This window comes from Notolabrus celidotus, chromosome 1 (assembly GCF_009762535.1).
Source record: "Notolabrus celidotus isolate fNotCel1 chromosome 1, fNotCel1.pri, whole genome shotgun sequence".
Lineage (NCBI taxonomy): Eukaryota > Metazoa > Chordata > Actinopteri > Labriformes > Labridae > Notolabrus > Notolabrus celidotus.
Window position 1 is genome coordinate 19,729,717 of NC_048272.1, and position 26,884 is coordinate 19,756,600.

Sequence of the window (26,884 nt, forward strand, 5' to 3'; positions counted from 1 at the left end):
CAGCCTTTCCATTAGTCGGAGTTATCTAATTGGAACACTGCGCCAGAACTTCAATTTAAAATGTCCTTCATGAGAGGCATTTTGATACAGAGTGCTAAGAGTAAAGCATTACTGAAGGATCTTGACTAAGTTAGATGGAGCTATTTTTAACTTATTAATACACTGGCAGAAAGTTTGATCTCTTACACAGCATCATATTGAATATATATGACTATTTGATATTGGTGTATTTAATGACCCATGTTACATTATGCCCCCTTTGAGAACATCTAGTGATAAAAGTTACACCAACGTATGTAAAGTAGCTTTTTTAGCCAGCATGTTCCACTTTACAGTGTACAATTATGTTTGCTATATTAATACATCTCTTGATTTGCAGTGTTGTTGGTGCATTTTGTGTAACCATCTTCTTACCACTATCTACTAGCTTATTTCAAAATCTTGTAAAACATCTTATATCAGTCAACATATAAATGTTGTTTGGTTAGAAGTAGCTCAGATTGTTTTATTTGAAATATTTCTTGTGTGTCTCACACAAACACTGGCCAGAGAGCTTTCTGTATCTGCCCCTGGGCATTAAAACGGCGAGCTCTCTTGGTGTTTTTAAGAGTAAACTTAAGACTTGCCTTTTTAATCTGACTCTTAGTTTGGAGTAATTCGTTTTGAGCCCTGTACTGTATTATCATAATCATTGTTTTAACAACATTTATTGATTTATTTATTTATTTGATCTTTTTAACTTAAACTGATTTTTTATTTTGCTTTCTACCCTCACATAGTTTTACTGTATTGTTTTTATTGTATTTTTTTAATTTAAAAAAGTAGACCACATCACTCCAGTTCTTAGAGCTCTACACTGGCTTCCTGTCTGTCAGAGAATAGACTTTAAAATCCTGCTGATGGTTTATAAAGCACTGAATGGTTTAGGCCCAAAATACATTGCTGATCTGCTACTACTTTATGAACCACCTCGACCTCTAAGGTCATCAGGTACTGGTCTGCTTTCAGTCTCAAGAGTCAGAATGAAACATGGTGAAGCAGCGTTTAGTCATTATGCACCACATATCTGGAACACACTCCATGAAAGCTGTAGGTCTGCTCCAACTCTCACCTCTTTTAAATCCAAGATTAAGACTTTTTTATTTGACACTGCCTTCCTATCTTAGCTTATTTTAACTTGCTTTAAATGCTAATTTTAAATTGACTCTTAATATATTTCTAATTTTCCTTTTCTTTTTTATGTTTTATTATATTTGTCAATTTAATTGTGGTCTTCTATGCCTGTCTGAATGTTTCCAATGCTTTTAAAGTTTTAATGTAAAGCACATTGAGTTGCCCTAGTGTATGAAATGTTATTTAAAATTAAAGTTGCCTTGCCTTGCCTTGCCTATAAAACGTTATTGATTTTGTCCCACTTATAATTTGCCATCAGTTGACCACTACATATTAAAAAATCTTGTCATGTATTCCTGTCTGAAAGAAAATACAATATTTCTTATTAAAAACACATTAATTAAAATGAGTAAATATGGAGCATTAAGCTGGCGAGCTGTTTGTTTACATTAGAATCTAGAACCCCAAACTTTACCGAATCGATCCCAGATAAATCGATCGAGCGATCGATCTCTCTGCCGGGTATTATCCGTCCTGCGCAGCGTTGCCTCTTCCTTTTTGCTGACTGTGACAGCCATGGCCCCGATCGTAAGTGGCTAAACTACAATATTAAACACGTTTATACGATACATATACGTTTGTCTTCTGCATCCAAAGACGTGTTTGATGTTTATCTATATGAATAAAGCAGCTGTGGATGTTTTGGGAGGTTTTTCAGGGTTTGTTTACTGTGTCGACTAACAACACGTTGGGATGTGTTAAATGTGATGCTAATAGCTAGCAGCATAGGTGGCTATATTAGGTCCTGTATAGCCAATCACATGTTTCCCACATGTTTCATATTGTTTAATAGCCACCTTTGAGCTATAACAAGTTCCTATATGTTTCTATAACCGTGAATAAGAGTTTGATGAAGCATCTGTGACTGCTAGAAAAGGAACGTGGTCAGGAAGACTGGTGGGAGGAAGAAGAAGATCCTGAAGTTCACCCTGGACTGCACTCACCCTGTCGAGGATGGCATCATGGACGCTGCAAACTTTGTGAGTAGACCAGATCAGACACAAGTGAAATCTTATTTGGTAAAGAGTGATAAACAGCCATCAGACTGTCACCCCACAGAGTCAAATACTGCTCTCAACTTTCAAAAAAGGACATTATATCCCAATCCTTGTCTCTTTATTTTTTGGTTTTCTCACAGTTCACACTTCTGATGGGGATTTTTTTTTTAATCAAGACGTATAGTTATTAGGGGTGCAACGATACACAAAATCCACGGTTCGGTTCGATACATCTTTGTCAGGGTTCGATACGTTTTCGATAAAGAAAGAGAAATTTCCATGCCTTTTTTCTACTTGTAGTGTAGTGAAATTACCAACATTTGTTTCAGCTCAAAAGCAGTTTTTAAATTAAATGTGTCAGGGGCAGCTACCTGACACATGTCCTGCATGGAGAGCAGAGGAGAATTGTGAATGTGCGACCATGTAGAGACAGAAATGACATCCTGTCATGTAAATAAGATAAATAGCAAAGATATTTGGGGGGAGGGCAGGACCCGGGACCCGGCGCCACCGATATAATGGCAGGGAAACACTGTCCGATACCAGGCTGAAGTCTTACACAGCATGCAGTATAAGACCACAAGTAATGCATATATGCACTTTAAAAACACATCACCCAGTCTATCACTACAGGACCACAGAACAACTCTGCTCTGCAACCAAAGAGGACACTCGTGCTTCCTTCTCGTGCGGGTGCGCGCTCACACAAACATACGTGAACATATGAACCCAGCAGACCGTCGTATGGTGAAATATATATTTCCAGATGAAGCACAGTTTTAACAAACGTGACCAGCTTGGACTGAATGAATGTGGGAGGAGCGCACAGTTCTGTGGACCTGCGCTTGACTTTTCAGCCCGGAGGAGTCGAGCGCAGATCCTCAGAACTTTCAGCACAGAGCGCCTCGTAAGAAGCTGATAAAATAAATATAAAATTGCATATTGTTCGGTTCACAGGGCGTACCGAACCTTGACCACCGTATCCAACAGTTCGATACAGATACACGTATTGTTGCACCCCTAATAGGTATGTAGTTCTTACCTATAAGAATCAAGTCATAAATACTGCCATGTATTTATTAACAGCCTTACATGTTAACCCTTTGCTAATATTTAACTCAAAACATTAATGTGGGATTTCATAACCACAAAAGGGATAATTGTATTATGTGCTAAATCAGTATTCAGATATTTGTTTGCACTTACTGGGAACTGGACTGTTACATTCACTTTACTAAGGTTGCAATGAACTCTAAGTTAATCCCACTGGAAAGTCTGCAGAAATGTGGATGCACAGAAAGTGTGTTATTTGGGGTCGCCAAGTCTGCATTAGAGCTCCAACAATCAAAAGTGCAGGGCGCCTGATCTGCACTTTATCTGTACTTGTGGTGCAGCCGGCTCCGTGATCTCTCGCCCGTCAACACCCACCGGTTGCGTTTTCAGAACGCAGCTTGGAGCAGGACCGCCGGACAGCTGGAGTCATGTGACCGAGGTTTCCGCGCAATCACTGAATCAAGGATTCTCCTCCTCCTCTCCTCATCCATGTTGTCTTTATGGTCCTCTGAAAACCTCTGACTTGATGACTCCAGGCCTGCCTCCACTTTAAATTACATTTTGTTGTCATAGTTAAGTTAGAAATGATCCACGATTAACACGGAGTGTTTTATCCTGAAATTAACCAGATGTTTTAATTTTGTTTTGGTACCTGACTTCCTGTCCCGCTCCATCTGCTCTGTGCTGAAATGATGCATCCGGCAAATTTAGAAGTCTTGCGTATCTGATCCGTTGTGTTCCGATCTGCCGAGGAGGTGAGGTTCATGAATACTCCATTTTGATCATGATGTCAGCACTGGTGTGTAGGTTTAGCAGGTGGTACAGAGGCCACAATCCTGCATTGCACCGGCTGAAGTGTGGGCTCCAGTTCCAGAAAGTATCCCCTGCTCTCTCCCCACATTCCCTGTCTCAAGCTGTCCTCTCAGATGAAGGCAAAAAAGGCCAAATAAAAGAAAACATGTCAACCAGACTGCTCTCTGTACTTTGAACAAACTGACTCCTCCCTTTAAGCTTGACTTATTGTGTTGTGTACCATTCAATCCCTGCTGTGTGTGACTTTCTGTCTCCTCTGCACCTACAGGAGCAGTTCCTGCAGGAACGCATCAAGGTGAACGGCAAGGCTGGAAACCTTGGAGGTGGTGCCGTGTCCATTGAAAGGAGCAAGAGTAAAATTGCAGTGAACTCTGAGGTCCCCTTCTCAAAGAGGTACAAAAACAATCCAGCACTTAGAAATGAAGTTACAAAAAGTTGTGTGTTTGCATTTAGCAGTCTTGGTGTAATAGGAAAATCATAGGAAAAACAGGCACGCCTGTCTTAAAGGTGACATATCACGCTTTTTTCATCAATATATATTGGTCTAAGAGATTCCCAAAACATGTCTTTAAAGTTTATGCTCAAAAAAACACTTTGAAATCAGATTTTGGCATGCATAAGAAGCCCTCTTCTTCAGCCCTCCTCAGAACACTCTGTTTTCTCTCTGACCATGCCCCCTCAGGAAGTGGATGTGGCCTCGGCTCTCCAGCACGTTGATCTAATGTTTACATGTTGGCTGAATATACACGGCTGCTCACAGATAGCGTTACTTCAACCCTCTGAATCTGATCCAGAATCCGATCCTGACGGAGAGGCGCCTGCAGCAGGACTTTTCTGAACGATTGGTCACAGATTTAGTGTTTCTTGTTGTTTTATTTATCAGTATGTAGACATGTGTCTTGGTACACAGCTACGAACATGTAGCTATGTGGCTATGCTAACTAGCGCTAGCACTTATCCATGATAAATAAAAATCATCCACTAGATCTTCAAATCTGCAGACGTGGAGAGTAAAACCGACCTTTGTGTTTATTAAGACAGCCTACAACTAGCATGCCTCCCTCCTAAGCTCCTTGTTAGCACACGTATGCAGGGAATGAAAAACGGAGGAAGGGTTCAGTATTATTTTAAACAGTGTATGGGCTGAACAAGCTCCGAGCTCTGACTCTGTTACAGACCGGATATTGTTGTGACGTAACAAAAACACGGAAGTCTGAAACGGCTCGTTTCACACACATTTACAGAAAAGTGGAGAAATCAGAACAGGGGCAGAATGGATTTTTTTCATTCTCGGGGGGTTTGTAGACATGCCAGGGAAACAAATTTCAGGTAGAGAGCCATTGAAAAGTCGATTTTGCATGATATGTCACCTTCAAAGATGATTTCTTACATGTTTACCAGGTCAGCTGATTATTTAGAATTCCCACAACTTGAAGTCACTTTGTGTGAAACAGAAGGTGATTATTAGGATGGTCTAATGTGATATTGTAGCAACACTCCTCGTTTGAAGTGAAGTGTGTGGAGCTCTTCTAGTATCTACTGGCAAACCATATTAGCGCTGCCTCTCTGAATTTAGGCCCAAATAATAAAATCATGCCTCACGCTCACGTCTCACACATTTTCTTTTGCTTGTACTTAAGAATGATTCAAACTATTAAGATCATTTCGAAATGTAAGAACACCAGAGTCATCTTGGACTTCCTCAGACTCAAAATGTGCCTGAGGTCTGTGGTTAACCACATTCTGGAACTTTGGTCAACTCTAGTGTTTATCGTGCACTTCTTGACACATATTTTAAAAAAGGAGGACTTAACAGCTTAAGCCGGGGTTATTTTGGTTTTGTCTTCACCACTGCAGCCAAACTACTAAGGTTGTTTTCAGACAACCTTTCTGAAAAGTATTACGTTTGAGTTTTGGCACTTTTTTAAATGAAAGTGGTTTTCGACGGAAGTGTGGTTTTGATGGTCTTTCAAAGGAAGTAAGAGCACACGTGTCGAGTGGTGTGTAACTTTTATTCGGCGAGGCGATGTGGTTTAAAAACATGGATGAAGCCAGGAAGACAGATCTACCATTACTGAATCTAAAAAATCTCTGAATTTGTCACTCAGCTGCTCACTTTGCCTTTGAAAATGAGATTTAAAGGCAGCTCTGCCAAATCAAAGACAATGTCTGCACTTCTCGGTGTATCCAGCAGTGCTGTGAGCTGCTTTTAGTGTTAATGGAACTCTTTATTTAGGTCTTTGTTGCAGAGTTTAGTGCCACCATTTCAATGCAACAGGAGGGAGAATTGTGTCTTTGGTGCACAGAAGAAGAAACACAAGTATTCATTATTCAGACAAACAAAGGAACAATATGCTTTTATCACAGGCGACTGGTTGAGGAGTTTTAATAAATTAAAAATATAAAATGAAAATAAAAAGACCCCTCCATCCTAATCCCAACCCCAGCCCGACTCCAAACCCACCCCACAATCCTAAGGTTAAAAACACAACGTTCTCATAATATCTTAATGAGGAAACACTGAAGGTAAATTAAGATTTTAACACTCAACGAAATAAAATGAATTTCTAACATAATAAAACACTTAAAATATTAAACCATTAAAAGAAAATAAGATGCTATACTCAAAATAAATTAATGCATAAAATGAAATAAAAAGTGACTATAATTTGAACTAGATAATAAATAAATAAATAAAGTAAGGTGAAATAAAACTGTTAAAAGAATAAAACTCAGTTAAAAGTGAGACTAAAAGGGTAGGTTTTGAGTTTACTTCATTTCTTTTTCCTGAAAGTATCTGACCTAACCTCTGACTTCCAGCAAGGATGAAATAGATGTCACAGGTTTTCGATGTTTGATCCCACAGGAACAACATCCTTGATAATAGAGAGAGCAGCTTTAGCTTTCTAAAACACAGAGAGCTAAGAACACCGCCAGCAGAGGGGGACTCTCACACTTGTATTCAAAAAATGAAGCTCGAAAAAATTCAAGCTCTGGATGTTATGACTGCAAAGTTACTGACAGGTGCTGCACTTGGTATATCAAATCATTCATTACCTCATAAATGACTTAGTTTCTTTATTTCAGTCACATGGGTCCATATCAAGCATAAAACAACAAACATACAAGGTTTGCACAGCCAATGAATGACCTGGAAAAATCATGGAATTAGAAAAAGATGTTTCCACATCTCGTAATGTTTTGAAAAATACATAAATGAATCAGGTATTTAACACACTCGGGTAATAACCAGACTTCATTAGATTTGGAAACTATTGTGCCAATTAATGCAAAAACCAGAACAACTGAGGAATTATTCTAGCTATGTAAAGTCAAAATCTACCAATAAGAGCTCCTCACAGTATTCCAAAGAGTCAACAATGGCATCTTCAGTTTGCTTGTTTCCTCTAACGAAGTCTTAATTCACTGTCATAAACAAATGACGTATAAGATATGACTTTTCTCTGACTCATATCACCATGACTGTTTTCCTTTTTCCCACGTCTCTCAGATACTTGAAGTATCTCACCAAGAAGTACCTGAAGAAGAACAACCTCAGGGACTGGCTGCGTGTTGTGGCAAACACCAAAGAGAGCTACGAGCTGCGCTACTTCCAGATCAACCAGGACGAAGAGGAGGAGGAAGACGAGGATTAGAGCGAACACCACTTTTAATAAAGTGTAAAACACATGAGAAAGATTGTGTTGTCTTTTTTTTCAAACAAAGGTTTAATTTTGAGGTATGGGAATTCCAAACATCAGGAATGTTAGATAACCTGAGTTTGAATCAACCAATATCCGATTATCATATTAATTATAATGGATTAGACACCCATAGTTCTCATCCAAGAATTGTGAAACAAGCTGTTTTTCATCTTAAAAATATGGCAATCTCAGACATTTCTTTGTTTTACATAGGAAAACTAGAAATATTTTGACTTTTGAGTAGTGATAAAGTCCCTTAAAGAAACAACATCTAACTTTAGTGGTATTTCAAACAGTTAATCTACTAATTCAGGACAATAAACAGCATATAAACTATTTAACTTATTAAATGCAAACATAAAAAAAATCAGTATAGGTTCAGTTTGTCTTTTAATGAATACCCAAAATGATTCACTGCTGCTTTTAAACTTCCTGTGAGGAATTTCCAGTTTGTTGATTTTTGCGCCCTCTGTTGACGGAGAAGTACCCCAGTTTTTTTTGCTGATCTTGTCCTGTGATTTAGTTTTGTGAAGAAAAAATGTATCTGGCTCTCTGTTGACTTTCAAAATTTCTCACTTATATTTGTATTTGATCTGAAAATTGAAAAGTTTGCTTCGGCATCTTGTTTTAATAATGTTTTTCCAACACCAACCCGTGACAGAGCTTTCAGACATTAAGAATAACTTGATCAAAACAAAAAACCTTGCTGCAGATGGACTACTTTTTTTAGTCATAAATAGGAATCAATGTGTTGTCTCATTATCACCAATAATCTCCTCACAGGCACTTTTGAATATATTTTTCCATTTTTTTTGGATACTTATTCTAAAAAAATTGTGAATATTTAAATAGGGAAAATTATTTGATTTATGATTAGAAATTATCTAATTCAAAATTGAGCTAGCCTTAAAAAGCATTACCCCATAATAGAAATAATGCAGCTGTGACTGAGTAAAAAGCTGCATTTTATTTTTAATTATTAATATTTGACTAACTGGGACTTTTGAACCACTTGTACAATATATATATATATATATATATATATATATAAATATATATATATATATATATATATATATATATATATATATATATATATATATATATATATATATATATATATATATATATTGGTATTTTGACTGTAATAAGGAAGTCCAAAAAATATTTTGTTTTTTTCTCTAGGTGCCATTTGTACAGCAAAATTAATTAATTTCAATTAATAATAATGATAATAATCATTACTTATAGAGCACTTTTCAAATATATGTTACAGAGTGCTTTACGATGCATCAAAGGTTTGTTGCAAAACAAAGAACATTTTAAAAGACCATACATAGTGCAAGCACCATTACTATTAAAAGAAGACATAAAAACATAAAAATAAAAACAGGACCCTGTGCAAGACAATTTATCAAATAAAAGGCAAGGCAGCTTTATCTGTATAGCACATTTCATACACGAGGGCAACTCAATGTGCTTAACATTAAAATATTAAAAGCATTGGAAACATTCAAACAAAAAAGAGCACAATTAAAATGACAAATATAATAAAACATAGAAAAGAAAAGGAAAATTAGAAATATATTAAACATAAATTCAAATTTGCATTTAAAGCAGTTAAAACAAATTAACATACATCATTATTAAATTAACTTACTAGTAATAATAAATTAATTTTGCTGTACATTTTGCACCAACACAAAAGAAGAATACGTCATTGTGTCCAATATGACAAAAAAATGACATGAAATCAAAATATCAGAAAAACTCCAGAGCAGGCTGTACATCCCGGACACTTGCAGCTCAGTTTTTGTGTATTTTGGAGCTTTCACAGTGAAGTTGAAACTCTCTGTCTCTCTACGTGAGCTCTCTGTGGGGCATCCTGAGCTACAGCTGTGGTAACCTTGACAACAGTTAGACCACAGGCAGGCAGGACTCCTCGTTCAGCGGGGAGCCATCAGCCGGCACTTGTCTAAAACCTCTAAACCTCTAATCCTCAACCTTTTTTATTCCTTTATTTCTCTTAGTATAAAAAAGATGACAAAAAGCAGAGTCTACCTTAAATTCTAAGACCCCTGTAAAATAAATACGTGTGTAAATGTTAGGAGAGGAGGCTGAGAGGCTGAGAGTGATCCGAGCAGCAGCAACAGAAGTTTCTGTCTCTATTCTCTGGACTTCTAAAGGGGGACAGGCGCGGGACTGGATCCGTCTAACACTGGTGCACATGGCGCTTCTTGTGCACGCTGCTTTTTATTTTTTATTTTTTTGCACACCACTAGTTAAAGTGGTAACTAGGAGAGCACCACTAACTAGTTGTGGGTGAAATTATGGGATGCATCGTCATGGCAACAGACCAGACGTCACAATCTGGGCATGTGTGTTCCATTTTTGTCTTTCTTATTTTTCAGACTGGAAGACCTGGATAGAGATCAGTGGAATAAAAATAAAAGACAGACATGTTTTTTTAATTTTGTAGTCCTGGAGAGAAAGCCCGAGATCCAGGGCTAAAAAAAATAATTTTTAAAAAATTAAAAGAGCGAGGATTAGATTTGTTTTTTGGGTGAAGAAAGAGCCTGGGCTGCGGCGTCTGGAGGGTTAACTTTCAGTATTCTCAGTCTAAAAGGGGGTTTGGGGGGCTATGAGATAAAGATGCCGGGGTCGCTGAGTAATGAAGACGAGGGACAGGACGACATGGATTTTGAAGACGATATGCCAGGTGAGGGGAAGAGGGAAGGGGGGGAGGCGGGGTGTCCTTCACATTATTTTTGCGCCGCTACGCCTTGAATGCGGGGAAAAGGGCTTGTCCTGCGTTCCCGAGACCAGAGAGGAGGAAGAGGAGGAGGAGGAGGAGGGGTGGGGTGCAATAAGCAGCAGAGTCATGCTATTATTTTTTGCACGACCTAGTGTCTTAAAGGTGGGATCAGGTTTTTTTTCGTGAATGTGCCTCCGGCTGTCCTCACATCCTGCCTGAATTTGGGGAGCATGATGCAAACCGCTGCTGCATGCTTTCTGCAGGCTGCTTTGTGCATGCGTGTGCGAGTGGATTTCTTTACCTCAGAGCACAAGTTTCCTTCCCAGAGCTGTTAAAACCCATGACATTGTATCCTGTGGTGTGTCAAGTGTGTGTTGTGGTGTGTGTGCATGTGCTTTTAAGTAGAAATAAGCTGTAGTGACAATATCCGTGCTCCCTTTTTGTCAACCTCTGCTCCAACTTTGAATGGTTTTTTTTGAGCCCTGCATGGCCGCAGAGGTGTGAAAGCCACGTGCAGGGCTACAGTAAACACTGCTTATCTAAGTGTGTCTGTGCCTGGACCCTCCTGTGGGCACTGTGGCTGACCACGGCGAGGTTAGGTCACCAGCATCCCTGCAGCTCTAGGTCGTGCACTCAGTGAAATTAACTGTAACCCACATAGTTGCAATGCAGCTCACTGGCTTCACTTCTCAAGGGTTGCTCGGCTTCATGCAAAGCCAAACGTGTGCTCTATATTCCTTGTGGGTGTTGAATTAATCCCTGGCAAAGAACCAATTGAAGTGTGAATGTCATCGACACTCCTTAAAGAATATTTAACAATTGATCAAGGCTCAGGGCATGTTCAGATTCTCTAGCTTGTGGCCTAGATACAAAAGGAACCACCTGCAAAATTATGCTTTTCTTGGTTTCTAAGTTCGCCAGGCTTTTGTGGCAGGTGTCAGTACACCTAATAACTCTTTCCATGTCCTAAAAGTGTACCTTCAACCAGAGAAAGCCCCTGGTTTCTCAAGGAAATCCCAGTCACGGTGTTTAGTTGGATACAATGATGTGTATTTACGTTGTAAGATTGGTGCATCATGACTTCTGCTCCTCTGGTTATTAGATAAACCCTGATGGGATTAGCTTCAGGGCATGGCTGCCATGTGCTAACTGGGTTGTGTGTCATGTGCAGCCAGGAGACAGCTTCATCAGCATCCACTGTACATCTGTCTCAGTCAAATCAGGCCCTTTATCTCTGAGGATCTGTTACCTAGTCCCTTAGAAGTTAAGACATGCCATGCTATTGAGGGCACATGGAAAGATGGACTCTACAGATGGCTTGGGCCACATTGTCCTCTTTGCTGCTCTTAATTGTGTTAGCCAATTGTTAATATTTGTCTGTGTAGGGAAAGGTAGGTTAGTATCAACAAAAAGTTAATTCTGAAAACTCTGCTGCATCACGATACTTTGCAACTTCTGTTTGCAACTTGACAGGATTTGCTCGAGCCCTTGCATCCCAAAATATCTTTGCAAATTTGTGACCTGTTGAACCCTGCATGCTACATTTATGGTGGTATCAGTTTGGTGAGTGTAGCCAACAGACACATACATATTTCTTTACTTGCAGCTTGCTTTTAGGGTCTGATGGATTGATGTCAAGGACAAAGCGTAGAACGTGTTATTTCGCCTTCTTTCGTATCATACCTAAAAGTTTTTTTTATCATCACGACAATACATTAAAGGTAGAGTGTATTGAAAGGGGGACCTTATTGATATCTAGCAGTCAGATTTTAGATTGAAACACTCTCCTGCTCACCCAAGCGGCAACCTCTGGTCTAAAAATATGAGTCAATGCGGAAGTGTTAAAAGCTGCAGTTCATCGAGGATCCGCTTGAGGCTGGCTCTGGAAGTACCGGAAGTCACATACACATGAATGGGGAAAAGACGATCTTTGCAGCATTAATAAACATGTTTACAGCCTGGTACAAAAGATGAGTGTAGTCTGAATAGCTCATTTCTCGATGTCCTCTCACTGTGAGGGGGGTGAATTTTTTTCTAATTCGGCAATTTCGAAGATATTGAGATTACGAGTCTTCCAATGAGAGACACAGCTACCTGCAGGAACACTGCAGCTGTTAACTAGGAGGCTCAAAGCCCGCCTCTTTACGTCACACTGGCTCGACAGAAGCAATATGGCTGCCGCTGCCGATTGGCTTCAAAACAGCGTTCAGAAACAGATGGGTGACGTCACGGATACTACGTCCATATTTTTTACAGTCTATGTGCTCACCCCTCCTGTTAGTGAAGGGGGGGTTATCCCTATGTTCCCACATTTCGAGGACATTTTCAAAATTAGGTATGCAAACTATCGTTTCGTCCAGTTGCTGCGCTTCATTAAACTGATCTGACCGGAAGCTTGTCAATGCGAGGCCTCTGTGCTACTTAGTTTAGTTTGTTTAAAAGGACAATGTGCACTTACATTAAATGTTTGCAATAAACAAAGAGATGGGCACACCAGATTTAGCTAAAAGCTACATTCCATCTGTAGTCCATTGCTACTGGATAATAGGATGGGTGTTATTGGCTACCAAATTAGGAGAAAGGGGGATACAATCTGATACAAATTTATGAAAAAGGAAATGTGGGATGTGGGAACATAGGCACACTCCCCTCAAGGACAAAAAGTTCCTGTGATGCATGATGAGTCTGGTCCTCCATTTGTCAAACTTTTACTATCAAAAACATATTACAATGCAAATTATTTTTCGCACAACCTCTCTCTTCTTCATTTTCTCCAAAGTGGTGCATTTCCTGTGTCCGCTCACAAATCACAAAGATGTGTTTGTTACTAGTTTATCCATTCTGTGCTACTGTAGAAACATGGCTATGCAAGATGGTAGCTTTAGAGGAAGTGGACCCACTCCTATGTATGGATTTTTATATTCAGGTGATTTGACACTAATGTAAACATGCCTACCTATTCTATTCCATTACCACCAGCTAAATACAGCTAATGACTACACACTGTACCTTTAACCCTGAATGGAAAGTTGTCATTCGAATGTCTGACACTTCTTTGTTGCTAATGTCAGAGTCAGTCAAGATGAAGACAACATCTGGCTGAAGAGCAGAAAACTGTTTCAACTATCAGCTACAAAGCTAGAAGAAACGTTTAGTGACAACAAGAGGAAAGTTAATGAACAATTTTCACACGACTCAGTTGCTATGGTGCATTTCTTGCTCGGCGCTCATGCTGAAGGTCTTCAACCTCGAAAGCTTTTTGTTTGACTGTCACAACATTAATTACTGTATTGTTTGTGTAACCAGCGCTGTTGAGTGTTTCTAAAGCACACAAATGTTTTTCCACGCAAGGGCAGGTTTTAGAGATTGCTTCTTTTTAATTCAAACTACTTTCTTTTTGTATCTTTAAACACAATATTTTTGTTAGGGTGGATTAGTAGCATGCTTGCTTTGGAAGGTGTGCAGTAGGGAGACAAAAAGACAGACAGAGCGAGGGAAGGAAGGGGGAGAGGAGTGCTGAGCGGTTGAGGCATCATCTATGATGTGACTGCCAGCCGTAGCCTGAGGGAGAACACAAGCACTGATGCGTGTCCCCAATAACCTCAGCGTGGGTTAAACATGTATGAGACGGGAGAAGTGCGATTGATTACGGCAGCTGAGTGAAGATGTGTGAGAGGTAATCCAGTTTGAAAATCATAACATTTTCATGTGTCAGTCAGAATTATTTCAGGTCATCCTTGAGGTAATCTAGTGTTTTTATGATGTTGAAAATAAGCGTATCAGAGGATATTCTCCTGAAGTGAAGCGTGAAGGTTTAAAAAGTCAGTTGACCTCGCTAACGTAAGACATCATCAGTTGTTTGGTGTCTTAATGAAAGCCTTGGTGATCAAGATGCTCCCCTTATCAATGTTTCTAATATCACTTTTACATATTTGCAGCCTGTTTTCAAAATGGTATAACATCCTGATCATTCAAGAGCGTCAAATGTTTTGTTTCACTGCGGAAATATTTTACAACCTCCATCGAAAGGCTTCAAAGTGACAGACAAGGTCAGGCATCCCGGTCAGATTCCTCCACTAATCAAGATGCTTCCATGCAATTAAAACCCAACAAAGTAGAACCAGGTCCCGAGGGGAGCTTCAGACCCCTTAACGCTATCCTATCACAGCATGTATTTGTTGTGGCACATAAAGTGTCCTAATTCCCTTTGTTTCACTGCGGGTGCTTACACTGTCACAGATTGTTCCATTGTGTTTTCTCTTTTAATTGTTTTGCGCTTCCCTAAAATTGAAAAGATTATCATGGGCTTTTGTGTGCCTACAAATGTTATCCCCAATTGGAAAGGGGGGTCTATTTTTGGATCCCTCGCTGTGAAAGTTGACACCATTTTTTTCCTGCTGCGCATGCACGCTGCCTGCACATGAAAGATGCCTCTCTTTATGCGTAGTTGCACGATGAGTGCAGCATTTGAGTCTGTTTTATATCCTACACATGATGGTCTTGTGCATATATTGTGTGTAATAGATATCTTTTTAATGGTGCTCCTTGGGCTTTATCTTTCCATCACTTTGATGATTAGGTTTTCTATTAATAGTTCAAGGATGTCTTTGTCTGACGGCGTCACAGGCCTCGGCTGTAAGCGCTTAATCAATGAGGAGGGAAAAAATTATGGCTTTGTTCTTCCTCCTTCATGGCAAGAAATGCTGGGCAACATTAAGTGTGTATTTCCACACAGGGGCCAGCAGAAAAAGGGCTAATGTGCTCTCCAGTAAACTGTAGCTTCCTCACTTGGGAGCCGCTCATGAATCTCCCCTCTAATGGGTCAGTCCGGTGGCCAAGCCCTTGCAGGAAGGTCAGAACTGTGTCTGTGCCATCCGTCCACACTTTACAGAGGGCTTGTTTGCCAAGTTGAGCTCCGGGCCTCTTTCAAACAGAATCTGGTGCCAGACCTTCCTGTGCCACATGACTGAGCAACCTTCCCCCCCTAATAACACCTGGCACAGCCTGCTCCACACACCAAGCAGAGAGATTATCATTCCCCTGATGGCTTTCCCTTTGGGGAATTCACAGGCCATTTAGTGCAGGCAGATTTCAGGTTATAAGGCAATGCAGGTGTTAAACACAGACATTTATTCAATTTGTTTTTAATGAAATGCATTGCTGTCACTGTTCCTAAAATAGATGCATTACAGAGAGAACATTTGTATCAGTGTTTGATTTTTAACTAGTCCGCTGGAGCTGTAAGGCTGTTCTTCAGGTAGCCATACTCTGAGGTCAATGCTAACATCAGCCTCCACACATGCTAACAATGACTATGATGGTTTCCAGTAATTTTCCAATTTGTTTTGTTGGCGCATAAAATTAGTTTATTATCACTTCAAACAAGTACAGTTCATTCATGGCAACACGACAGACTCAGAAGAACTTTCAGCTAAGTAAAAAAAATCTGCATAAAAACTCACTTACAATGACAATACTGATGTTAAGCGTCCTAGTTCAATATCTTAGGTAAAGTTTTTTAGCATGATAATCTTTGCCTATAAGCAATGAAACAATGCACCAACTGTTTTTAAAGTATTTATTAGAAACAGCTGTGACTATAGGCTGAAATAAGCTTAAAAATTCCTTCGTAAATGTTAACAATTGCTTATTGGCCCAAAACTTAGATTTTAAGTACTTAAAGATACATGCTAAAGTCAGCATGTTAACATGCAGAATTATAATGATGAGCAGGGCAGCTTTTGCAAATTGGCACTTATAAACAAGGGTGGTGGGATTAGTTTTAAAGGTTATTAGTCTAACAGCATCTTGTATATGTACTAGAATCGAGATCATGCAACAACACTGCATTGACGTTGTTGACAAAGTTTCAATCAGAAGCCCCGCCCCTTCTGGAGTTTGATTGGTTAGTGATGGAGAAGTCCCAGTGAAGAGAACAGCTGAGCTCCTAAAGCTGAACTATTTTTTAACTGAGTGTGCTGAAGGTGCGTTGAACCAAAACAAATGATGCCAAGGTAGTTTTCAGGTCCAGGAAGCTGAGTTATGACAATGCTGAATTGCATTGATTGTTTCGTAAGTTTTTGCTGGTGCAAAAAATGCCATACGTAGACACAGGCCCTAAGACTCTTATCCAAACCAGGTTGCAAAAGCAAGCTTGCCTTATAAAACAACAGAATCAGCATCTAGTGTGAGGTTTGAAAACATCTAACATTAGCATTCAACCACTCTTAGCTAGGAATTTGCTGTTCTCATGTGGTATTGTTGATCATCATTGAAAAGAGTGCCTGAAGACAACTTGATGTGTAACTCAGCATAAGGTGACCATATTTTCAAAATTAGGGACATTTTTATTCAACCACAAATGAGCACATGAATGAGCTCATTATTTATGTTTTCATCAGTGCACCTTTCAACACCATGGAAAGTTCCTCAGCAGATGAAAACTCTTATTCTCATGAACAACCAATCTTCCTTGAGCAACTCACTAGCATGAGATGCAATGATTTTTGTCACAATTGACTCTGCTTAATGCGAGTGCTCTGGTTGTTCTTCACATTTGCTTCACTGAAGTAGGTCCCAACAGTGCAACATCCAGCCTGTACCCATCGTACGTGTTTGTTTTAATATGGCTTTGTATTTTGGCATTTCCAATGTGGGTGACTGGAAATGGACACTTGAAAATCAAAACAGGGGCAGAATGGATTTTTTTCATTCTCGGGGGATTTGTAGACATGCCAGGGAAACATATTTCAGGTAGAAAACCATTAAAAAGTCGATTTTGCATGATATGTCACCTTTAATCTACAGCTCATACATGTTGCTGTTTATCATACAGACATGATTACAGGGAAGAATAGAGAGGAGGAGATCAAATACACGGCCGATGTCCAAGATCTAGGAAGTAATGTAAATGCGAGAAATACAATGCTGCCGAGCAGACCAATCACAGGGTTTGCGGTCCACGTCGATTCTAAGCATAGTTACATTTCGGAGGAGGTGCACGTCATCTATGTGAGTAGGCCTCTGCATAGATACGGGAGCTACGCGGACCCCAAGCACAGACTATGCCGTCGATGCGAAGCAGAATTATAAATCAGGCTTAACACAGATGCGTTTGTATGGAGTACTAGATCAAGCTAGCACTCGTCTTCCTCTTAGCTAGCCTTACCATTAGTGTGAAAAACAGTGTTTCCTGTTGTGTTGTTTACCACTGTGAAAGAGTTAGATGGGAAGTGCTTCAATGCTTACAGATAATTTAGTAGTACCTCATCAATTTTCTGCTGTTTTTACTTGAAATATGGCCCATGATCCTCAGGAATTTGACTCTTTGTTGTCTTTCTAATGGTGAAATGATAATGATTTGTCAGACTTCTACACCATTTGTCGTTTTAAACACAGCAGTACAACTCCCAACATGAGCGTGAGGTCGGGGGAAAACTGTAGTGAACCATTGGGCAACCTCTCTGTTTTTAAAAGGCTGCCTGAAAGGGGCTAAAGCTTGTGTTTTGGCAATCAGAATATCAGTAAATGGCAATCAATCAAAATGTTTTGGACTCAAAGACATCATGGTTGCACTGAACGAAAAGTCAGAGGCCCTTGTAAGTCATGAGGATTTACCATTTGGGACCATTAAAAATGTAACGTCAGACATATTTCAGTCTTCACAGAACTGGTAGACCAACTTACAGGCTGTTATTGCCACCCCTGGAGCAATGCCAGTGATTTCAGACATACCCAACTTTTAAGACCTACATCAGAAACCCCACACAGCCTCTGTCAAGAATGAGTGATTTATTGTACACGAAGCAGAACAAGGGACACACAGCCTGGGAAACTTTGATGTATCTAATCAGTGACGTGTGGTCAACCTGTCAGTCATAGCTCATTCTTAGAGAAAAGGGGGAACAGGCAGAGAAAAGATCTGCGTGGTTATTTGTAATCCAGGGCCTTTTCCATCTGCATCGAAGCCATGCCATCATCAGTGCATCTTAGAGAGATGTTAGGCTTACTGCTGTGCTTTCATGGCTTGCCTGGCAGGCGGCTAAGATACATCTGAGACATGAAAGAGCTCCCTGTTTGAGAAACTGGATACATAAAGTGAAGGCTTTATTTAGAAAGAGAGAAACAAAGCAGAGAGAAACATGTGGGTCTGTGTTTGAGGCAGACAAAAAGAATGTGGAGACAAAAAAAAAAACAGTCAGACGGTTTGACTGTAGATGAATGATCTATGTATGCACCTATCTATGAATAGAAGAATAGAACTTCAGGATCTAACTTGGAGTTCCACGAAGATTCCTCCACAATGACCCATCTGTACTATTTTTAAGAAGTTACTCTGAGCTGGACTTCTGTTTTGAAGCATTGCATGTGACATCTTGTATGCCAAATCTGTGTTAACGGCATAACCAGTGACCATATATAGACCAGATGCTGAATATGCATACGCCTCCTGGTCGACAAGTCTGTGGAAGGAACTTGTCAATCACAAGGTAGTCAGACTCCAAATTATAGCCTGTTTAGCTCCAAATGGGAACGTAACTTACAAATTGAACATCACGCTGTGTTGGTGAAGACTTAAAAGAACCAACTGAGACCTTAAATGTATTTGGAATACTTTACTGAGGCGTTAAGAAAAGCTAGAAGTAGGGTCATTTTCCTAAACCCTTCAATACAATCTGACTTAAAGGGAGAGTTCTTTATTTTTTTCAATGGTGTTTCATGAGGTAACCAGGAAGAGAACCGGTATGGAAGCTAGGCTGCAGACAGGGTCAACTCTGCCACATATTTCTCTAGTTCTAACATCTGACTTCCACCAGATCCATGTCTGGTCCATCTCCGATCCGCTGCAACAGGCTCTATGCTCTCTTGTCCGTCAACATCCACAGGTTGCGTTTTCAGAACGCCGCACAGAGCAGGACCGCCGGACAGCTGGAGTCATGTGACCGAGGTTTTCCCGCGGTAATTACTGAATCAAGGATTCTCCTCCTCCTCTCCTCATCCATGTTGTCTTTCTGGTCCTCTGAAAACCTCTGACCTGTTGACTCCAGGCCTGGCTCTGCTCATCATGACGGTTTGTTGTTGTAGTTAAGTGAAATACGATCTGGTGATAACACAGAGTGTTTTATTCTGAAAATCAACCGGATGTTTACATTTTGTTTTGGTGCTTGACTTCCTGTCCCGCTCTGTCTGCTCTGTGTGTATTGATGCGTCGTGCTCCGGCATCTGGCAAAAATAGAAGTCTTCTGAGTCAGCAGGAACGCAACGTAGTGGATCCAGTGGAAGTTAACACATTGACTAGAATAGAAACCTATCAGATCTGTTGTTGTGGAAACGGACCGGACACGGATCCAGTGGAATTTTTCTGTAAGAAAGTCCCATCCAAGAGTTAAGTTGACCCTGAAATTTTTCAGTGCTTTACTTTGCATTTGGAAAGCTCATTTGTTCTAGCACTATTCATGGACACAAATAAGGCACTCTGATCAGCTGTTATGGGTCAATTATGTATGACTCAATTTTACTTTCACCAATTTCATTGATGCATTATGAATTTTTATATTTTTGCATCTCAGTTGGACAGTTTCAAGCAACAAATGTTGAACATTATCTAGCTGACACACTCGTCGTGACCACCAGGTAACTTGGGATCTCTCCTGCTCTCCACTTAACACAAAAGTTTCTCCCCTCTTTCCTTTGGTCTATTGAGCCTCATCCTCCCTCTCTTTACCCTGACTCTGCACCATCGTCAACATTTTAAAGAGCATCCTTACGTTTTGGAAGTGGGGTTCAAAGTATTAATATTTTAAGATCTTTTTTACCAGTGAAAATTTCAGTGAGTCATACTGGGAGTTTCAACCACAGATTGCTCCCTGTCAGCACTTCAGAGAGGGTGACACTTTTCATCTGGTGGTCAAAGAAAACACAACGAGCCGACCACAGATTAAAGCCCCGAAGTCACTGATGTGTGTGCACTAAGTGTGTGTTTTGGTGCCGGGTACCTCCTGCGAGCTTTGCTAAACAGAGGATAAGTGGTTGGTGAGGGTTGGTGCGTCTACTACACAGGAATCCCTCCTCCCCAATCTCTCACTCCAGTTACCCAGGGGAGTGGTAAACTGCAGGGCTAGTGTTGCCTGATTGACTCCGATACATGTGCTGCATATTTCATGCCCTCCAGTCTGTCTGTGTGAGACAGAGAGAGCGAGGGAGATGCACAGATAGATAGATAGACAGAAGAAGATGGAGAGACAGTCAGAGACACAGAGGGAGAAAGAAAACCAGATCACATCGACCTTTTTTGTGAAGGTTGCATCCTTTGTGTATTTCTCTGTTTGTCTCTTTATAGTGATGTATTGTTTGGGACTGTCTCGCTCCCTTTCTTACTCCTCTGTGACCCACTATGCCATCAGAGAAAGTCTGCTGTGCTCAGCAGTCAGCACGTTTGCACACAGCAGCTCGGAGACAGTACAGCTGACAACCAGCAGCAGGTCGCTTTAGTCCCAGCGAGCGTTAAAGGCTGAAAGATATGCTCAGTATACCTCAGTGGTCCTCCTGGGAGCTCCCATTTAGCGGCAGGGCAGGCACTCCATCTATTTGTGTGTGCTCTGACGGGTGAAGTTGATCCACGCTCAATGATGTGTGAGCATGATGATTATTTTGCCAAGTGCTCCTGTTGGTCTGGCATTGATTCATCATTTTTATTTTATAAACACAGCGTCTGACTTTTTACTTTGCTGTGGTTTTCAGTGGAACTAGGCTAATTCTTGGCATCAGTTCATCTTCACTCCCTCATTTGATTAATTATAGTTCCATTGAATATTTGAATTTGTGACAAATTGCCATCACGGATCCCAAATAAAGCATGATATTCCAACACTGCTGATGTGTCGAACTGGAGTCTCTAGATAATATGACAATGTTTCAGGCCAGTAGCAAATCTTGTGTTTTGAGTTTTTAATCACTGGCATCTAATCGGCAACTATTCATAATTACAACGCTAGCAATCATAGGCACTGGCAGTGACTGTCTCAACCTTTATGCAGGTGTTTCTGTGATGCAGAAGCGCACCGTGTATGTTTACATTTCACAGCCATGCTCAGTCTCTGCGATTTTCTCCATTTCTGAGTTTCACGCAACTACATATGTAGTTCCAGTGACTGTCGCTAATGTTTTTGACTTGTATTGCTATTTAATGCTCTTAGAATTCTTCATCTTCTCTTATTTAATGCGGTTAGCAAACAGCTTTAAGATGCTTTATAGCCACCATCTGGCGGGAATACTGTATTATAACCAGGCATCGGGGAAAACTATGAAAATAGTACCTTCAAAATGAGATAATATTCATAATAACTTTTCGATTTGTGAACGAATATTCAAGTATTCAAAAACCAGGTCCCATCCAAGCAGCAGCCTCCGGTCTCAAAATATGAAGCCCATGCGGAAGTGCTATATACTGCAGTTCATTGAGCGTCCACTTGAGGTTGGCTGCAGAAACACCAGAAACCACATACACACCCATCCAAGAAAGACGATCTTTGCAGCATCAATAAACGTGTTTACCACCTAGTTAAAAAAAAACAGCTTGGGTCTAGGTAGCTAATTTCTCTATCCACACACATTGTACAGGGTGATTTTTTTTTTTACGCGACTGTTCAGAAGATATTATGATTACAAGTTTTTTCCCAAATAAGGACATGACTGACTTTACTGACAGGCGGGAACACATAGCTGTTTGCTAGGAGGCCCAAACCCTGCCTCATTACGTCACACTCTTTTGGATGAGTTCAGCATTTCCAATATGGTTCCCGCCGACGATTGGCTTCAAAACAGCGCCCAGGAACAGATGGGTGACGTCATGGATACTACGTCCATTATTTATACAGTCTATGGTCCCATCCCTAGTAAGAGACGAAAGATGTAGAGACAGATGCGTTGAACTTCAACCAAGACATTGTATGGCTACAACTGTCCTCTCTCAGAAACACTCAGGGTGACCTGAAGTTGTACAAGTTGACTGAGTCTGACAAAGAAAGACATAGTTCCTTATTTTAAAATCTGATATCCAACAAATAGAATCAATGTCACATTGCCAGATTTCCCTGTGGTATGTTAAGAGGGATTTTACTTCCCCGATCTGCTCTCAAGATGATGTGGTGGCACAAATTTAAAACCATAAATGTTAAAAGTTCAGTATTTACAATCAGATATTTATATCTGTGGGGGAACCCCGAGGTCAGCCAAGCACGCATGGATTGTCACGTGGAATGAAACGATTGCTAATCAGGGAGTAAGTTGACCTAGAGAGGAAGCACAACAAATAAAGACATACAGTAGTAGTGACTGTAAATTGGAAGCATGAAGATATGTCAGAAATGGAGGACCAGGGCGCTGTTGCCTCAGTGGTTTGAGCGTGTGCCCCATGTGTACAGCCTATAGTCCTTGTCACAGTGATCGCTGGCTCAATTTGTCTGTTGTTTGTCTGGTTCTTCGTGTGAAAATGTTTATGCTGCTGTCTTGGCTGGGACTCTATTGGAAAAGATTTTGTATCTTGGGGGATTATTCCTAGTAAAATGAAGGTTACCCTGTTAGTTCAACCAAATTTCAACATTGAAGTCCTGGTTAGTGCTCACTGGGTGGGCTGTGCAGCCTTTAACTATGAAGGTAGACCCTTGAAGATTGTCAAATAGACAAGGGTCGCGTAGGGTCAAATATTTCTTACCTAGGTGAAAACTTTGAAGATAGGAGGCATTAAACTGTGTGTATTTATTCTGGTAACATCGGACTTCAACCAGATCCATATCCGATCCACTGCGGTCTGGCTCCGTACTCTCTCTTGTCCTTCAAAACCCATTGGCTGCGTTTTCGGAACTGAGTACAGGCAGGACAGCTGGAGTCATGTAACCAAGGTTTTCCCGTGGTAACTGAAACAAGGATTTTCCTCCTCCTCTCCTCATCCATGTTGTCTTTCTGGTCCTCTGAAAACCTCTGACCTGTTGACTCCAGGCCTGGCTCCACTCATCATGACGGTTTGTTGTTGTAGTTAAGTGAAATACGATCTGGTGATAAGACAGAGTGTTTTATTTTGAAAATCAACCGGATGTTTACATTTTGTTTTGGTGCCTGACTTCCTGTCGCGCTCCATCTGCTCTGTTGAGATTGATGCGTCATGCTCCGGCATCTGGCAAAAATAGAAGTCTTGTGTATCTGATCATGAAGGCTCTGGCTTGTCGGATCAGAGAACAAAACGGAGCGGATCCAGTGGAAGTTAACACACTGATTGGATAGAAACCTATCAGAGCCGGTGCCGCGAGAGATCGGTGATGGACCGGACACGGATCTGGTGGAATTTGTCCGTAAGTCTTGTTGCAGTTGCTATAAAACATCTTGGTCTCCTGAAACCTCTTCCATCAATGCTCCAGATTTCCATGACAGTCCTTGGTTGGGTTTTTGGTTATGCAACAGATCCATGCACCAGAAGCACATGGCATGAGGAAAGATAATCTGTGAATAAAAAATAAAAATAATTCTGTAAATAAATATTAACAGATGTACTGAGTTTAGCAGAGATGGGAGAGGATAAAAAGAAGTAATGACTTGTTGATACAATACAATTAAACAAATAATGATTATGACATTTTTATCGATTCATTGTCTGCTAAATGGATTGATAAACTAATGGTTTCAGCACTACATTGTACAAGCCAAACTTCATTTGTCAGTGTGGTGATTGAGACTCATTACGAGCACAATTGGCCGCAGAGTCGACAAACTTGTCAGCAACAGCCAAATTCTCCAAATTGATCATCTTAAGCACGCTTTACTGTAAGCTACATCTTGTTGCTAAGCTCATAATGATTTTGTTTCTGTGTTTCCAGATGAGGATGACGAAGGCGAGCGCAACACTGTCCCCCTCACACCTCTCGACAGCTTCTTCTCGGACAGCGACTCCCTCAAACAACAGAAGAAGAAAAAGCCCAAAAAGATGAAGGAGGGAAAGATGCCTAAAGTGAAGAAGAGGAAAAAGGAGGTAAGATGTAATTCACTCTAAACTCCATCTGTCCTGACCTCGGACACAACAGCTTGGCGAGCATCTTGGCCCAAGTTGCACCCTCTATTTCTCCAGCTAACACTCCTTTGATGTCTCTGAAATTGGATGAGAGGTGTGTGCTGGCTGCAGGACGGTGTGTAATCTAAATGAGAGGCAGTCGACTATCTCAGGCTTAGGGGAGGTTGGCAGCAGTGCCACCATCAATGCCAGTGTAAGCTGTGGACACCGGGGGCCAGTTTAGAGTGTAGATTTGTGCCTGTGGTGCTGCTGCTGATTGCAGGGACTGTGGGTCAGATGTACCGTGTTGGTGCCAGGCGACCAGTTGGAGTCTGAGTGGTGACAGAGCAAATCTGACGGTCCAGTTTCTCTGGGCTCAACGTCCAGACAACTGGTTAGAGGTTTGAGCTGCTCCCAGATTTAATACAACTAGTAATTACATTAACAAGATTTGTTATGGAGGGATTGCTTATCAAGAAGTGCTAATCACAATGCTTTTAAAACTAGTCTCTAGGATTGTAGCTGGAGAGGCTAAAAGTGAATAAGCTACTACAAAGCGACACAAAAGTGAATTGAGTGAGTTATACCCTGTAAGAAACATTAAAAACCGACACAAACGCACGCTAATATGGTTTAACAGTTGGTAGCGCTGTTGCCTCATAGCAAGAAGGTTACTGGTTTGAATCCCTGGTCGGGCAGGTGCCTCTCGTGGAGTTTGCATGTTCTCCCCGTGCATGTGTGGGTTCTCTCCGGAAACTCTGGCTTCTTCCCACAGTCCAAAAACATGCTCACCAGGCTCAGTGGTTACACTAAATTGCCCGTAGGTGTGAGTGTGCGTGAATGGTTGTCTGTCTTTCTATGTTAGCCCTGTGATAGGTTGGCGACCTGTCCAGGGTGTACCCTGCCTTCTGCCAGAAGCCAGCTGGGATTGACTCCAGCCCCCATGACCCCTAACTGGATAGGCGGTCAAGATAATGGATGGATGGATAAAATTGGTGAAATACAGTTTATGGAGCAGCATTAAGTTGTACAATTTTTTAGCATATATGAAGATGTCATTTTGATCTGTGTTTCTGGATTTCAAACAAAGCTTGCAGCAGAGCAAACCTTTATTTGTAACTCTGTTTTGGTCACCACCAATCTCTTACAGCTCAGTTTGAAACCCCAGCTTGAAAATATACATTTTTCAGTTTCTAAGTTCTGCAACGTGTTCACCAGCTAACATTGAATGTGTTTTGTTGCTGGGTAAGTAGCCCACTTGAGTGTACCAGCCTCACTGTAAATGAGGTTAATGACGGCTGAGTTTGTAGGTCGCAGAATTAGATGAGTTACAGAATTTGGTGTAATGTCAAAAAACAAAGACAGAGCGCTAACAAAGTTGGGGTTTGGCTGGTTTATGTGTCACTGGATTTATTCCTATAATCAACACCATATTCTACATGAAGCACGTTTCTTTTTACCTTAAAAATATTGATAAGCATCTTCAAGGCTTAAAAAATAGCATTGGTAAGATTGCTGGAATGTTTTATTTTACTTCTCTTAGTATTACAGCCAAATTCATCACAGTTGTCATTCAGTGACTACAGGAGTTCACTGTTTTCTCAGCGTGTTTTCCCGCCTGTGTTGGCGACGACTTCAATAATAGCTCCAGAAAACTGAGATAATGAGCTACCGGAGTTATGGCTGGTTGGTTAATGGTCAGTGAATTTACCAGTATGATCAGCAGCACTTAACATTTGACATGGTCATTTGCTTCACCCTGTCAGTATTGGTAAGGGTAACTTTAGGATAAACAGTGGCATCATCTGAAGTTACAGAGAAGTCTTATTCCCTTTCCTCTTTTAGATAGTTCAGCCAAATTAAGATACAGTAAGATTAAGCTTTAAGGTCCACATTCCTCCAAATTTACAGTACAAAGGGAATTGAGAGGCTGCGTTAGTTTTCATTCAGTGATTACAGGAATTCACTGTATTCCCCTTGTGTTCCCCGCCTGTTGGCGACGGCTTTAGCAGTCTCAGCAACACAGCCAGGATGTTCCCCTCTGCTGGCTGGAGATGCCAGCAGTGCTGTGAGGAGCTTGGCTTGGCCAGGCTGCCACCCGGCCCTTTGGCTGCTCGTGGTAAACACTGAGCTCCGGGGTCTCAGTGAGCTAATGAGGGGGGGACTCCCTCTGACACTCTCCCCTGTCTCTTTCTCTCTCTCTCACACTCACACACACAGACTCCACTCTGTATCCTCCTCTTTCTCCTGTCGCTCACACGCATCACCTCACATTTCCTCGCTGCTTTTGTTGCAGCCCATGCGTCATCAGAGCTGCAAATCTTTGTCTTTTTTACCGCCCTCCCCTTTT

The 26,884-nt window shown here is 40.9% G+C and overlaps 2 protein-coding genes across 4 annotated transcripts in view; both read left to right on the forward strand.

Moving 5' to 3' along the window:
* The first annotated feature begins 1,573 nt into the window (after positions 1 to 1,573).
* Positions 1,574 to 7,730, forward strand: rpl22 (ribosomal protein L22). The gene is made up of 4 exons (XM_034678391.1): positions 1,574 to 1,701; positions 2,046 to 2,153; positions 4,306 to 4,430; positions 7,549 to 7,730. The coding sequence occupies exons 1-4, from the start codon at positions 1,690 to 1,692 to the stop codon at positions 7,691 to 7,693; spliced, it is 390 nt and encodes a 129-aa protein (XP_034534282.1). The 5' UTR covers positions 1,574 to 1,689; the 3' UTR covers positions 7,694 to 7,730.
* A 2,405-nt stretch (positions 7,731 to 10,135) lies between these two features.
* chd5 (chromodomain helicase DNA binding protein 5) overlaps positions 10,136 to 26,884 on the forward strand; it is a 62,472-nt gene continuing 45,723 nt past the window's right edge. For 2 of the 3 annotated variants that reach the window (XM_034684267.1, XM_034684275.1), the window contains exons 1-2: positions 10,136 to 10,460; positions 24,365 to 24,516. In XM_034684267.1, coding sequence (XP_034540158.1) covers positions 10,394 to 10,460; positions 24,365 to 24,516 — 219 coding nt within the window. In that variant the 5' untranslated portion in view covers positions 10,136 to 10,393. The remainder of the gene's footprint in view (positions 10,461 to 24,364; positions 24,517 to 26,884) is intronic. The other variant, XM_034684260.1, reaches the window with a different exon arrangement.